General features: G+C 36.4%; 1 protein-coding gene across 1 annotated transcript in view; it reads left to right on the plus strand.

Moving 5' to 3' along the window:
* The window catches only part of ADAMTSL1 (ADAMTS like 1), a gene marked incomplete at its 5' end in the record, with an annotated part of 171752 nt that overhangs the window by 78620 nt on the left and 78887 nt on the right, over nucleotides 1–14245 (plus strand). The window contains 4 exons of the mRNA XM_083883570.1: nucleotides 2565–2615; nucleotides 5659–5863; nucleotides 7200–7347; nucleotides 11190–11274. Coding sequence (XP_083739696.1) covers nucleotides 2565–2615; nucleotides 5659–5863; nucleotides 7200–7347; nucleotides 11190–11274 — 489 coding nt within the window. The remainder of the gene's footprint in view (nucleotides 1–2564; nucleotides 2616–5658; nucleotides 5864–7199; nucleotides 7348–11189; nucleotides 11275–14245) is intronic.

A 14245-nucleotide genomic window follows, 5' to 3' on the forward strand; every position in this document is an offset into this window, starting at 1 on the left:
TACTTCAGTGAAGGAATTATTATTTCCTCTGCTTGTTTAGCACACCATCCCCTTTGCATTTTCTGGGTAATGTGCAGTAAATAAATCCCATAAAGTACATCTCTTCCATCTTGTTTATAGGAGTATGATGGACTGATAGATTCATGGAATTTAAACCACTTTGTCTCATCAAAAACTAAGAATATACCAAACTAATCTCTTAAGATTTTTTTGAAGTGCTAACTTAGTCTTAGGGTTTTTTTAATGGAACACATACAAAAAACCTCACAGAAGACTAGCTAGAAAAGTGCAGATGTCATTAATAATACCATAACCATCTGTTCTTCTGTTTCATCTTTAAGACAATTGTTTTTTAAAATCATAAATTAAAACATTGTGTATTATTGTGGGAGTCTTTTTCCTTGCTATGACTATATAGCTGTGATTCATTTTCTTAAAATTACAGAATGAAGGCCTTTGGCAGCCCCTCACATATGCACAAAGACAGTGTCAGTAAATCTGTGGAGCTCAATACTGTTCACAGATATGCAATTTTTGCATGCAAGCTTTTTTGAGGGTCAAACATTTCCAATTACAATATTAACCCAGTGCTTTTTAAATGTCACTTAATATTCATAACAGTGTTTGAATATGGTAGAGTTATTTCTATCTGAACAGTCTTGGAAGTAATGCATTCTAAAGCATCTAGACCTGGATTATGCATAAACACCATTTATTAGAAAGAAAATACTTTTCACTGCAATGAATGAGAAATATTTTGAAATCTGCTTCTTTCTTAGGCAGTAGATGCTTTTATAGTGTAATTATTTCAATTTTTAAGCGACTATGTTAATCTTTTGTTTCAACCACTTGTCAGCAAGCTGATGAGCTGGAAAGTGCAAACAGCTTCAGAGTGGAACTTCAACAGCAGTAGTAGAAGAGTCAGGAAAACAGCAAATTTCCAAAAGTAAGGGCAAAAAAAAAACCTCAAAAAAAGTTCCTTTCCATCTTCTTAAAATATTAATACACAATTACTCCACATTCTCCAGATGTCTACCCATCAAACTAATTCTGAAAAGAGTTGTTCATTGACCATACTCTAAATGACCCATTTGTCTTTTCCAAAGTTTCCCAGTGCCAAACAACCTCTCCTAGACTTTTAGATCTTTGTGGAAACAAGCAGCTCTTCGAAGATGCAAATATGTACATTCATGCAGAGAGTTCCTGTGACTGCAGTGGCTGCTAATCTTAGAGGGAACTGTCTGATCCCTCTCACACACTTCCAGGGTCCAGCTGCTTCCAGTGCTTTAGCTGGAAAATTCCAGCACGCTGACCTGGAGCTGACTCCTTGCTGTGGAAACACAATAGGATCCATTCTTCTTTCTTGGACAAATTATGCATGTAAAACCCCTGTTGACTGAAAAGAGAGTAGACCCCTTTAGGCCTGGCCTGACAAGACTCCTTTGAATGCTTAGATTACTTTCCAGTGAACTGTGTTGAGAATGGAGAATACTTTCTCCCTTCCCCCTCCTTCACTCCTTCTCCCCTGCAGAAATCCATAGCAGCATACCTACCACGTCTCATCTCTAAAAGGCTCCTGAAAACTACCTTTATTTTTGACATTCAGTTTCATCTCTCTATAACTTGGATGGAGACACACTTTTTGTTTTAATGCAATTAGTATTCACTCTTCAATTTTTCTGTCCACTTGTCCCATCCAAATACCCAAGTGGCTTTGACAAAAGTGATAAATGAGGTCCACCAAGATCATCTGTTTTATGTTAATAGATATGCCTGATAACTGTGAGACAATGTGGTTAATGTTATGTTGAGTCAAAATTATAAACAGTGCAGACAAAATATGACCTTTCAGACTAGCAATTCAGTAAGATCCTGTAGTTGCCAGTGAGATCACGCATAACTGGCATGATAATATTTCAGATAATTCCTAATTTTGATCTATGCTATTGCCTTCTATAACTTTTAGATGTTACATTGTAACACCACACCAATAACAGTACAGCAAAGTAAGCCAACTAGTTATGACAAACAAAAATCCAACTTGAAGATTTCTAATCCTGACCCCTGTAAAAGCAGAGGTTTTATATGATGGGCAGAAACAACCATATAACAGTTATAAGAAGGATTTTATTTAGCCTTCTCTGAAGCAGTTAGAAGTTCCCCTGTTGTCCTCAGTGACTTTGGATCCAAGCTCTAAGTGTTAAGGATAGGAACACTCTTTTTGGTGCTAGATAATAACAATGTAAGTTAAAATAATATTTGGGTCACTTTTAGCAATAGATTGGTTATTTGTCAAACAAAATATATTTATAAGAAAAAACTAGTAACCAGTGATTTATTCTTTGAATTACTCAGAAAAAGTAGGATGAAAACTTTTTTTTTTAAAGTGGGATGGCAACTTAGGTAAAATATCTTGTTTTGTTGGTTTATAATACTATAATACAAAAAGTTGTGTAAAGTAATACAATATTGTAATATACAAAAGTTGTATAATGTAATCATTTAGTGTTTATTTTATTATGTGTACCTTCTACTCAGAGGGTTGGCATTATTGTTCCTAACAGTGATGGATACAAGCAGATCATGCCCTATGACCTCTACCATCCCCTTCCTCGGTATGTAAAACAGTCAACCAGACGCTACACTTAACAAATCCATTTTCTTTTCGTTTTATTCTTCTCTGTACTTCTATTTTGCTCTCAGGCTAAATTAACAGATGCTTCTTTTCTCTTGCTCTGGACTCTTACAGATTAGTGTAGAGATGTTCAAGTGCTAACCTGTTGTAATAAACTCTGTCAATGCAGAACTGAAATTATAGCCTATCTGAAGAAGAAATGCAGATTTGTTAAGTGTGTACTCCCTTTCTTTCTCCCATTCCTCAACTTTGCTTTCGCTTTTCTGTCACAACTTTCCTTTTCTTGCCATTTACTCCTCTCTATAATCTATAATCTAAACAGAACTGTAATCTGTGGTTTTGTTATGAACCACAAGATTTTCTCTCCCTCACCCCTATTTTGCTACTTCTTGCATGCCTATAATTTGTGAGGTTTTGGATTTTGACAACATTACTGTAGTTTTCTGATCATACAAACCCATGATGATGCCTTCCTCAGGGGCATTAATTCATTGACTTTTCTAAGAAATAGGTGATCAAGGCAGGAATAGGATCAAGACCTGATTTTTATCATTAATTACCTCACAATTAAAATGTCTTCAGTGTAAGACTCAAGATTCTTCTGAAAATAATCAGATGAGTAATTATTCTTAAAGCAGTGAATAAGACTGTTGATGATAAAAATGTTTCATGGCTGAAGGAAAATAATCTCTGGGTTTTGAAATGCTGCCTGGACATGCAAAAGCATTGTGCTGTGTTTTCTTCTTCATTAATTTATTGTGTCATGGACTGTGAAATCACAGGAAGAACCCTCTAGGTAACTTGATAGTCTATCCAAGTGAGGAAACAACTTCCCTCCAACTATATTGAGGCCCAATGCACAGAACTTTCAGCATCCATGTACAAATGCAGTGTGTTCATACTCCACCGTCTCCAGCCAAACCATGAACCAACCTCCAACTTAGTAAGACAAGGAGCAGAACAATTTACTAGCTTACATTGTGGCTGCCATTTGTGTTCGAACCCTTTAACATCTGTGCCATTAGGACTAGGCTATTCTATTTCCAGAAAAATGCTCATGTTCGTGTGCACAGCCATCATCACCAAATATTTTTGAGTTATACTTACAAAATATGCCTCTGCATCTAATTCTTTGCTTTCTGGAAAACATTTTCTTTGTTATTTGTTTTAAAAAACTCCACATGCATAGCTTCTAGCCTCAAAAGTTAAACCAGTTAGTAAGGAGTATAGAAGCTAAAATACAAATACAGAGTTTAACACTCTAGCTTAATTTTTTTTTTTTTTTTTTAATAAAAAAATGTGTACAAAGGGCATGAACATTGACAAAAGACAAAATTTTTTATCAGAAGATGGTTCAGCAGAAGGAGAGGAGAGGAGAGGAGAGGAGAGGAGAGGAGAGGAGAGGAGAGGAGAGGAGAGGAGAGGAGAGGAGAGGAGAGGAGATATTTCAGTTTGGGGCCTCTTGTTTGTGGTAGTAAGAAACCTTAGCTGTGTGTTGGGAAGCTTGTTCAGGAAACAGAGGAAACACATTTAAGTAGAAGTATTCCTAAAATTACATCTTTGTGAAATATGTGGCTTATGACCAGCACACAGTGGTGTAAAAATGGTTCCACCACTCTTATTGGTAAGTCACAGAATAATCAGTGGCTTTACTACTCATAAACAACTGTTAATTTAAGCCATTCCACGTTGTTTCATGGTGCTACTGGACAGTAGCCAGGTGAGGGTATTCCTACATATACTGGGGCTGGTATGTGGAAAATTAGAAAGAAAAATAAGCATTTTTCATATTTCCCAACTGCAATCTTGGGGATTGTGTATTTGTTACTTAACAAAAATATTTCCTTTAAGTGAGAAATTCAATTCTTTTACTTCTTGTCTGAAAGAGGAAACAGGTAGAGTGTTTTTCACAAAAACTCTTCTTTGAGTTCAAAAAATGAAGTCTGACCAAAATCATTGTTTCAAACAGTATTTGTAATATCTTTATGAAAAAGACATTTGCGATTTGGGGTAAAAACCAATTTCATTAAATGCTTCCAGGTAGACAGAACACACATACTTCTGTACTTCAGTCATGTGCAGTAATATACAGGAATAGCCACATTGGAGCGTGGGAATGGTCCCACACCCAATCTGTGACAAGGGCTTGAATATAAGAGCACAGACATGTATGCACAGACATGTATATATAGAAAGGAATACATATGTTAGAGCATATGCATCACTAAAAAATGGATTATTCTCATAAGTAAGTTTGTCAGAACATGCATATATTGTTCTAAGGATTTTTCATTATATTCTCAAATAGCACTTGTAGAGAAAAGATGGTTTCTCAGCTCCTGTCACTGCTTTAACTGTAAGGAAACAAGGTCCATCTGGTTCATCCATCAGAGGACATGCATCTTACTAGTCCAGTCACTTTTTCATTTTGGGGATTTCCTCTCACCTTTCATTCTTTTTTCTCTACTGAGTTGCTTCATTGGAAAAAACACTGCTCTTCCCCTTAATATTCTGCAAAAGGGGCATCAGCCTCACAGCACACTGAGTTTCCTGTGATTTGTAACAAAGATTCCTCAGAATATGAGAAATTAAGAAAATATGTTGATCCCATCAATTAAAAAAATGGGGAAAAAAACAGCTAAGTTAAAGATATGTAGATTTTCTGTGGCAGTAGTAATTAGATTAGTGGGAGAGAGGAGATTTCATGCTATTAAGTGTGATATAAAAGACACCAGCCATGTGCATGAGCTGGAGCTTTGCTCCTGTGGACACCTATGAAAAGAGCTACATGATTAATTTTTACTGATGTTACCCAGGTAAAAAAACCAAACCAAACCAACCAAACAACCAAACAACCAAACAAACAAACAAACAAACAAACAAAAAAAAAAAAAAAAAAAAAAAAAAACCAAACAAAAAAGCAAATAAAAAACCTTGCAAGTAGAAGTTTATGCATTTTGGGGGTACAAGTGAGGGTGGGAACAGCAAGGGTAATGTTTCTTGATGCCTCTTTGTTTTCCCAGATGGGAAAGTACACCCTGGACTGCTTGTTCCTCATCCTGTGGAGGGGGCATTCAGAGCCGCAGCATCTCCTGTGTGGAAGAAGACATTCAGGGGCACATCAGCCCCGTGGAAGAATGGAAATGCATGTATACTCCAAAGATGCCTCTTGTCCAGCCTTGCAATATATTTGACTGTCCAAAGTGGCTTGCTCAAGAATGGTCTCCGGTAATCAACTTGCTTTTGTTGGTTCTGTATTTAACACATTAGGGAAAATATATTGAATTATAGTTTAGTGAGGTTTTGGAAATAGGAACATTCACTGTTTTCTCTCATTACCAGCACTTCTGTTTTAAATTATGCTATTTGTCTAACTGTAAAGTAACCACACAGGAAAAATATATTAATAAGATTAATATGAGCAAGGATAATGATGGAAAAATATATCAGCTCTGTAACATTAATTTGTGACCTTCTACTAATAATAGACTGGGAATATAAGTGGAAAGCACAAAAAAAAAAAAAAAAAAAAAAAAAAAAAAAAAAAAACAACCACCACACCATAACCATGTAATGGTATTTCTGTATTACAATATTTCAGCCAGAAATTGAAACTCAAAAACACTGATAAATTTCAAGAAACACATAAATCTGTATATGACTCTGCTCTTTGATACCTGTATTTGTCTTTACTGACTTGTCTTTCCCTCTGTACGAAAGTACATGTCTTGTAGATGTCCTTCCTCAGAAGTAGTGAAATATTTTAACTTTGTGCACAAAGACTTAGCTTGGATATAATTTCTCACCACCCCAGTTTCTCAACAAGTAAATTGTGCTTTAGAGGCTAGACTGACTTCCCTACAGATGAGGTATTCTTGACTGATTGCAAAGTGTTTGCTGATTTCCAGATAAAAGCTGCTGTCCAAGAGCAAAATAATATTAGTAACATCCATAGCACTTCCAGATGATTGGTAGTTTTGATCATCTTCTGTGCAGCCAATTTTTAAACAATCTGTGCAGGAGGTAAAAGTTGATGATCCAGAGGAAAAATAAATTTTAAAAAAACCCAAACAAAACAAACAAACAAAAACAAAACAAAAAATTAAGAAAGTGTCTGAGGGAAGAAAGCTCAATATTTTCCCATTCTCTTTGGTGCTTTTTTCCGAAATAGCTGAGTGTAACCCTAGTTGATGCATAAGCCCCAGTACTTTGTCCAAGCAAAGCAGAGTGGCTCCAAATGAAACTGACAGGGTGTTACTGAGCATATCCAATACAGGACAGATGGCTACAAGCCAAGTAGGCAACATTGCAGGCAACAACTGCAGGAGAAATCCAGTGGCTAAGTGTCCAAATCAAGTAAATGTTCTGAGTGAAAAAGCAAAAAAATTCTGTCACTTTTATACCTTATCCATCGTTACCAGATATATGAATACTTTATTTTCAAGGTTTCTGCATAATGTTTGGCTCTCTGATGTTGCAAATTCCCCTTATACTTATCAATTCTATGTGTAACTTTTATTTTCTCCTTTTCATTTTCCCCTTTCATGTTTTTTTTTCAATTCAGTGCACTGTGACCTGCGGACAAGGACTCAGATACCGTGTGGTCCTTTGCATTGACCACAGGGGGATGCATACAGGAGGCTGTAGTACTAAAACAAAACCACACATAAAAGAAGAATGTGTTGTACCCACTCCTTGCTACAAACCCAAAGGTAATGAGGCAGAATGTTTCTCATAAATTTTTCAGAGCTCTTCCATGTTCAGCTGTTTTGTTTCTCTGCTGGCATCACTGTTTCCACCTGCACTGGGTTATGATTTTGCACCTATCTGGTCCTGTGTGCCTGCCAGCAGCTTGGAGTAAGTGCTGACCTCTTGTGTCTTACAAGCTTTGGCCTTTTCATAGTTAATTTGTGGTCCAGCGGACTAAGCAATAAATTGTAAATTTGGCTGTATTTTCACTGTTTGCATGTGAGCTAGATTTGCCCTGTGTTTTAAAATGAAATATATAAATAATGCCTATGGTAAATAAATATAACAGTAATTACAAAAGTTTTTGTTCATAACTTTTAGCATGAAATAAATTAGAAGCAAGCATATCTCATCATGTGGTTCTTCTTACTGTCTAGGCTGCAAAATTTGTATTTTACAGGGTTACAATTAGATAGAAGTATCTTATAGCAACTTATACAACAATTTGTATAGTAATATTTTCTTGCTTGGGCCTCAAACAGGGAGTAATACTGGGATAAAACCCCCATGGTTTGTTGAAAGAAGAAGAAAATATTTCTGCATTTATTTGGAGGTTCTTATGAAATGGGAATGTTAGAAAGAGACCTGGTGATGGGGTGGATTAATAGGCAGTGACAAGGTGCAACAGACATGTGTATTTGGTGATTTTCACAGGTATATGAGCATGCGTGGGACCAAGCATACGTACAACTCTCTTATTGCCATTTCTGTGCCAGTATGCTGACTAATACAGAGAAAGCTCTGGGCTACAGCAATTCACATAGACTTAACTTTTCTAAATTGAAGATTTCAATCTGCCATAAGAAGAAAACAATTGCTTTTAAAAAAGGAATTGTTGTCTTGAAACATATTCAGAGCACATTTTATGAAGCCCTGTAAAACAAGACTGATCCAGGATCCTTTGCTTGTCTAAGATAGGACAGTGAAACATGTAATTTTAATTTCTCCACTAAGAGGCTGATAATAGGCATACATGCCAAGATACCACTTTGACATGACAATAAGAATTCATGGTATCTGCTAGGTACTGGAGTGGTGAAGCCCAGAGACAGAGTCTTTGGGAAGTAGTGACTATGTTTGCACTGTATTTTGCTGGCCAATATGAGCTTACCCCATCCACCTTGCAAGATGTAACAAAAAAATGCAAAAAAGGCCCTGTGACTGTGTTAACGTGACTCTGAGCCTCATACAGGTACCCAGTGTGTTTGAGCTCATTCAGATAGCTGGTGTTTTTAGAGCATTGTAGTTTTATAGTGTCCATAACACAGGTAGTGCAAACTGCAGTCTGCCTGCATCATACAGTGTTAGCAAAATGCAGCAAGACACAAAAGAGATCCTGTGTTGCAAACCACCCAAAACTGACTTCTGCTTAGAAGTGTGCAAGGCCAGCTAGGAAAGCTTTGCTTACCTATATCTGTCATGAAGTGTCTTCAAATGGGACTTGTCAGGGAACAAAGTAAATTACTCCTTGCTGGAAGTCCACCCTTGCAAAAGCATGGGATCTTTACCCTGCATAACTTCTTATGCTGCCCTTTGCAGCACATACATGATTAATTTCTGATTGTAGGAAGTTACATGGAATGAAAAACTTGACTTAATTGGGTTTTGTTTTCCTCTCCATCTTTGTTCTGCAACACTCACACAGTTCCCCCTTCATAATGCAAGAGGTAATATTTGAATATCCATATATCTGAAGGCTAAACAGCGGTTTCAGAAGAGTGATGGATTAGATCCAGAGGTGTCATCCAAACCAAATTATTCTAAGTATAGACTAGAAATTTGTCCTTTTTACTTCACACAACTAGAGTTGGAAATTTAGAGCAGTAGGGGTAATGAAGTACTTCTCATCTATTGAATTATTTAGACCTAGACCATTTTTTTTTTCTGCAGCTGGATTTACACAAAGCAGAACAAAATCTTCCAGGCTGACAGAAGCAGCAAGGCAAAAAATGTGGAAGTCTCTCTTCTCTTAACACACTCTGCAAAAAAGAAATAAAAGGCAAATTGTTCATGTAATTTATTTCATTTTAGTTTATTCAAGCTCTAAGGCACTTTATATTGCATCAATAATGGGAAAAAATAGGATATCACTAGATTAAGTAATGATTTTCAGTTTTTATAGAGAATGTATATTCATCTAATTTTTGTGTAATCTAAGTGTTTTTACTGGAAATATTTTATAAAAAAAATATTTTACTTTAATCTCCAAAGGTAAAAATTTCTCCTTAGCTTATGTTAGAAGTGCTTTTTGTTCCTTTTTGTTCATGTTTCTGTCAAACCATACTGTACAAAATCATCATTTCTAATCCTCTAACAAATTTTACCATGTAGATGATAATTAACTACACCTGTAAAAAAAGGAAGGGTATTTTAAAAGTCACAAAAATAGGCTATGTTAGACAATAATTTTGCTTTTTACAGGCATTTCCATCTAAGCAAAAAGATCACAGAAGTAAGGTGACTTTCCAAAATTGCAGAACATATAAATAGAAGTATTTCCTACATATCCTGGATGATTAGTAAAATATAAAGTAAGACCTGTGATGGCAAACATTCATCCTTAAATGGCACTAATATGTTAGATGAAGAGCTTGGCAAGCTGTTTTTAAGATAGAGGAATAGTCATTCTATTACTGTTCCTCTTTTCCTATTAATAACATGCTTCAAGGAAATTTGCATGACTAAAATTGCAGTAGCTGTTCAGTCAAATTTTAGGTCATTGTTCTCTGTGATACAACTGAGAGATGTGAAGTGCTCATTGTTCTGCACAATAGAGCCACAGAAAATTCCTGACTATTCTGAATGACATTAACCTGCTCCTGTTGGCAAGTACAAGTCAATCCTTACACAAACCCAAAAGGCTTAGGTGATTTTTGAGTGGCAAATAGGTTTGGCTCTGGTACTTCTCAGTGGTCTGAGTCTCACCACCTCTTGTGGTTTTTTTCCCCTGATCCTAGCCCAGAATGTTCTGTTGAAGTGCAGAGCTCCTTCTCAAATTTTAGTGCGAAATTTGCTCTTGCTTTATACCCCTGCAGAGCTGAAACAGCACTGCTGCCCTCAGCTCATCTATTCCACTCTAACACTGCATGGAGGTGGACTCTGGCTTGCAAAGCATGGCCCTGCACTCCCCAGAGCAGAGCAGAGCAACTTGTTACCCTGTGCGCACATCCTAGAGGGGAGAAAAGCAGCTCCACTGTTTTCCATCAGGAATGACAGAAAAAGTATCTAGCTCATTTTTTTAGAATCCACATAGCTGATGAACTGATAAACAGAGTTGAAAAGCATAGCTGGGCCATTTAATTATAGTTTTCCTGTTGTATCACTCATCAAAGCAGGATTCTCATTATTTTTGTAGTCTTACCAAAACCAATCTCAGCACATCTTCTGAAATTTAAAGGTAAATACAGAGATGTTACACATTTTGCCTTGTGTGATGGAGGCCTGTTACACTTGCAAGTTTCCTTCCAAAAAAGTACTTTCCAAAGTATCTACTTTTACAGTCCCATTGTATAGTCTGAAAGGTGACAATTTTAATTTGTCTGTCTGGCTTTAGAGCACTGTATTCCTTCTATCTGCAAGGGTGAAGTACCTGGCCATAATCTTGTAAGTGATATAGTCCAGGTGATAAAAGAGTTTGTTTCTGTCCCCAGTGTTCTCATTTCTCTTTTTCTTGTTTTTGCTCAGCTTCCATGTGTGTGAAGGCACCCACACATCACACACATGTTTGGTGAGCACAGGGAGGGTGGCACACATAGCAGTGTTACCCCATCCTTCCTATTTTCACATTCTTGTGTTTGCTCTGTAGAGAAACTTCCCGTGGAAGCAAAGTTGCCATGGTATAAGCAGGCCCAAGAACTGGAGGAAGGAAGAGCTGTCTCTGAAGAACCCTCGTAAGTCTCAAAAATTTGCTTACAACAGGTCCTTGTTATGTGATCCTGAGAAGCTGTGGTTGCACCCTCCCCTGAGGTGTTTAAGGCCAGGCTAGATGAGGCTCTGAGCAACCGGGTGTAGTGGAAGGTGTCCCTGTCCATGGCACATGGTGTGGAAACTAGAGGATCTCTGAGGTCTTTTCCAATCCAAAGCCCTCTGTGATTGTGTATTTCCATGTGGGAACCTGGGACTTGCGGAAAACTAGCACAATCTCTTAAGTGTATTGGTGATTAAAGGATGAACCTAACCCTGTGGAAATCCATGGTCTTAAGGCTGTATCATGCTTAGTCTTACTGCAAAGAGTCTTAACGCAAAGAGGGTAAATGCAGATTTAATTTAAGCAAATATACACATTTTATTAAAGTCATTACAAGGATATTATAATAAAAGTGCATCCATCTATGTAGTTGTGTTATATATCTATATCTACCACTATATCTTCACAGCTTGGCAACTTCATTTATTTTCTCAATACTCCTGTGAAGTAACAGGCGAAACAAGCCAGTGATGATTCCCTCTTGCCTTCTTCCCCAAGGAAAAGAATAGTTACAGAAAAAAAAAAGTATGAAGTTTAGCAGAAAATAAACTAGAAATCTGTGATGCATACCACATAAGCCTGCAGCAATGAGACTGAGAAATTATAAGTACTCTCATGTTTTATTATAAGTACTTATTATGTTTTAGATGTTTTTGTCTGAAACGATGATATAATTGCAACTTCTGTACACAGCGCTCATCAATATCCAATTCCATGTGGCATTTTTTATTACAACTGCAACTATGTATTAGATTAAAAAACTTTGTTATGCAATATAGTTGCATTTTTGGCATGATTAATCTGAATTGAAGTAATTAGAAACTGGAGCATTGCAAGAGAGCTGGAAACATATATAACAAGTCCTTCAAAATAAAAAAAAATCCAGCTGTCATATGCATAAGTACATATATATGTATACAGAAAATATGTATATATAAAATAAATACATGTATACAGAAGTATTTATACACACACACACACAGACAAATGTACATTCATATGTGTTTATATGTATTAGTAGCAGCTATCACATAAAGTATAATGAAATCTTTACCTGCTTCCAGAGTTCCATAGACTTTATAGGTTGATTAATTCAGAGTCAAAGCCTAGAAAATTTGATATGTGTGGATATACTAATTTTTCATTTTTAAAGTGCATTTTCTTGTGATTTTTCTCATAACTATGCTAAATTACTTTGCTAAATGTTCATTTATCAACCTGTAAAGAAACCTTGGGAACACAGAGATGCTGTTAAATGGTCATATTTGGAATAATTTGTTACACTAAGAATTTTTTTATTAGTTTTGTGAACAAAGTTGGTTGTACTGTAGAAAAGGAGTATCAGAGGGGGTATATGTGTGTATATGTATATGAGTATATGTAGCTTTAAATATCAACAAGGAAGGATTTGTAGAGAATAGGCATAACCAGTTGGTTGTCATGATGTATATTTTAATAAAATATTTTGGAAAACCTTTTAGGTATATTACTTGTGATACTAAAACATCATCTAAAAGGAAAGAGATTTAAGGATTTCAAATTATTTTCAAGTGCATTTATGACGCTTCCATATTTTATGGAGGTGCTCTGCTGCATTGAAGGCCCTTTTCTGCAGAGTTCTGCATCTACTGCAAGACTCCAATGGTGCCAGTGGGATACTATTATTCCCACTCTGGACAGTGAGCCACAGTCCAGACTAGATTCAGTCTGCCATGAGGTGACATTTTGTACACTAGTTTCCTACCTGCAAGGCAGACCTCTGGAACTATTGCTAATCTTTATTTTAGACTGATGAGAAAGCTGCTTAATATAAGTTCAAGCACAGATTTTTGTATGTGTTGACTAACAGGAAGGATAAAGGGCATGAAGTCAGGGTCTTCACACAAACATTCCCAAAGCTTGGAAATGCCTTGAGTTTAGTTTAGAATGATTTTGGTGATAAGGCATAAGACAGGAAAACCAAATAAAAACGTAGAAAACTTCTGCTGGAAGGACCATCCATTCAATTCCCATTTGTAAACTATAGCATCCACCTGCATCTTGGTCCAGAATATCTAATCTGTTTCAGGAACCCTGAGCAGTGAATTTTCATGTAAAATTGGTTTTGGTGCCTCACCATTAATTACCAATTTCATTACTCCACTTGGGCAGACATCAGCAAGGATTCATTCTTTTCCTCCACTTCATCAGAGGCTCTTGCCAAGCTTTCTTATGCTACCAAGTCCCTGACTGCTTCCATTCTCCTCTACAGATAGGGACATTCTTTGTAGCCAGTAGACCATTCTTCCCTGACCACTGTGACCCTTTCTCCCTTATCCATCCTTGGGCAAAGAAAACAAACCTCATCTATAAGCAATTTTATTGTCTTTCTCAAAGTTTATATTTGTTTGGAAGTTTAAAAGCTAAACCTCAACGTTTTCGGCATATTTCTTCTATGAACTGAATTTTCACATTTGTGAATCTCTGTGTTGCTGTCTTCTGATTTTTGTAACTGTCTATTGAATTTTATTTTTGTTAGGAAATTGCACACTATGATTTATAACCCTACAATATTTCTCATATACTATCCTTCCACCTATAATTTGTGATCATTCTCTGATATGTCCTGCCAGAGCACCAGATGCTGCAATTTTATTCCATCTGTGCAATGCCTTCCATTATTTATATCTTCAGGAATTTCTAATGCAAACAAGTGTTACAGTTGAATTTTGTCTGTATATGTCTATCTGTCAGTTGGCTTCCTCTCCTCCCAGTAATGTCTGAATTTATTACTATTAACTGATTCTGACAGAGGTATAAAATTATCACAGAGAATTTTACTCCTCTGTCTAACTTGGTTGATATTTGTCAGGAAATTCAGTGGAAGTGTTTTCCATATGTGTTACTGAAATAAA

This window comes from Zosterops lateralis (assembly GCF_965231275.1).
Source record: "Zosterops lateralis genome assembly, chromosome: Z".
In the NCBI taxonomy this organism is placed as follows: Eukaryota; Metazoa; Chordata; class Aves; order Passeriformes; family Zosteropidae; genus Zosterops; species Zosterops lateralis.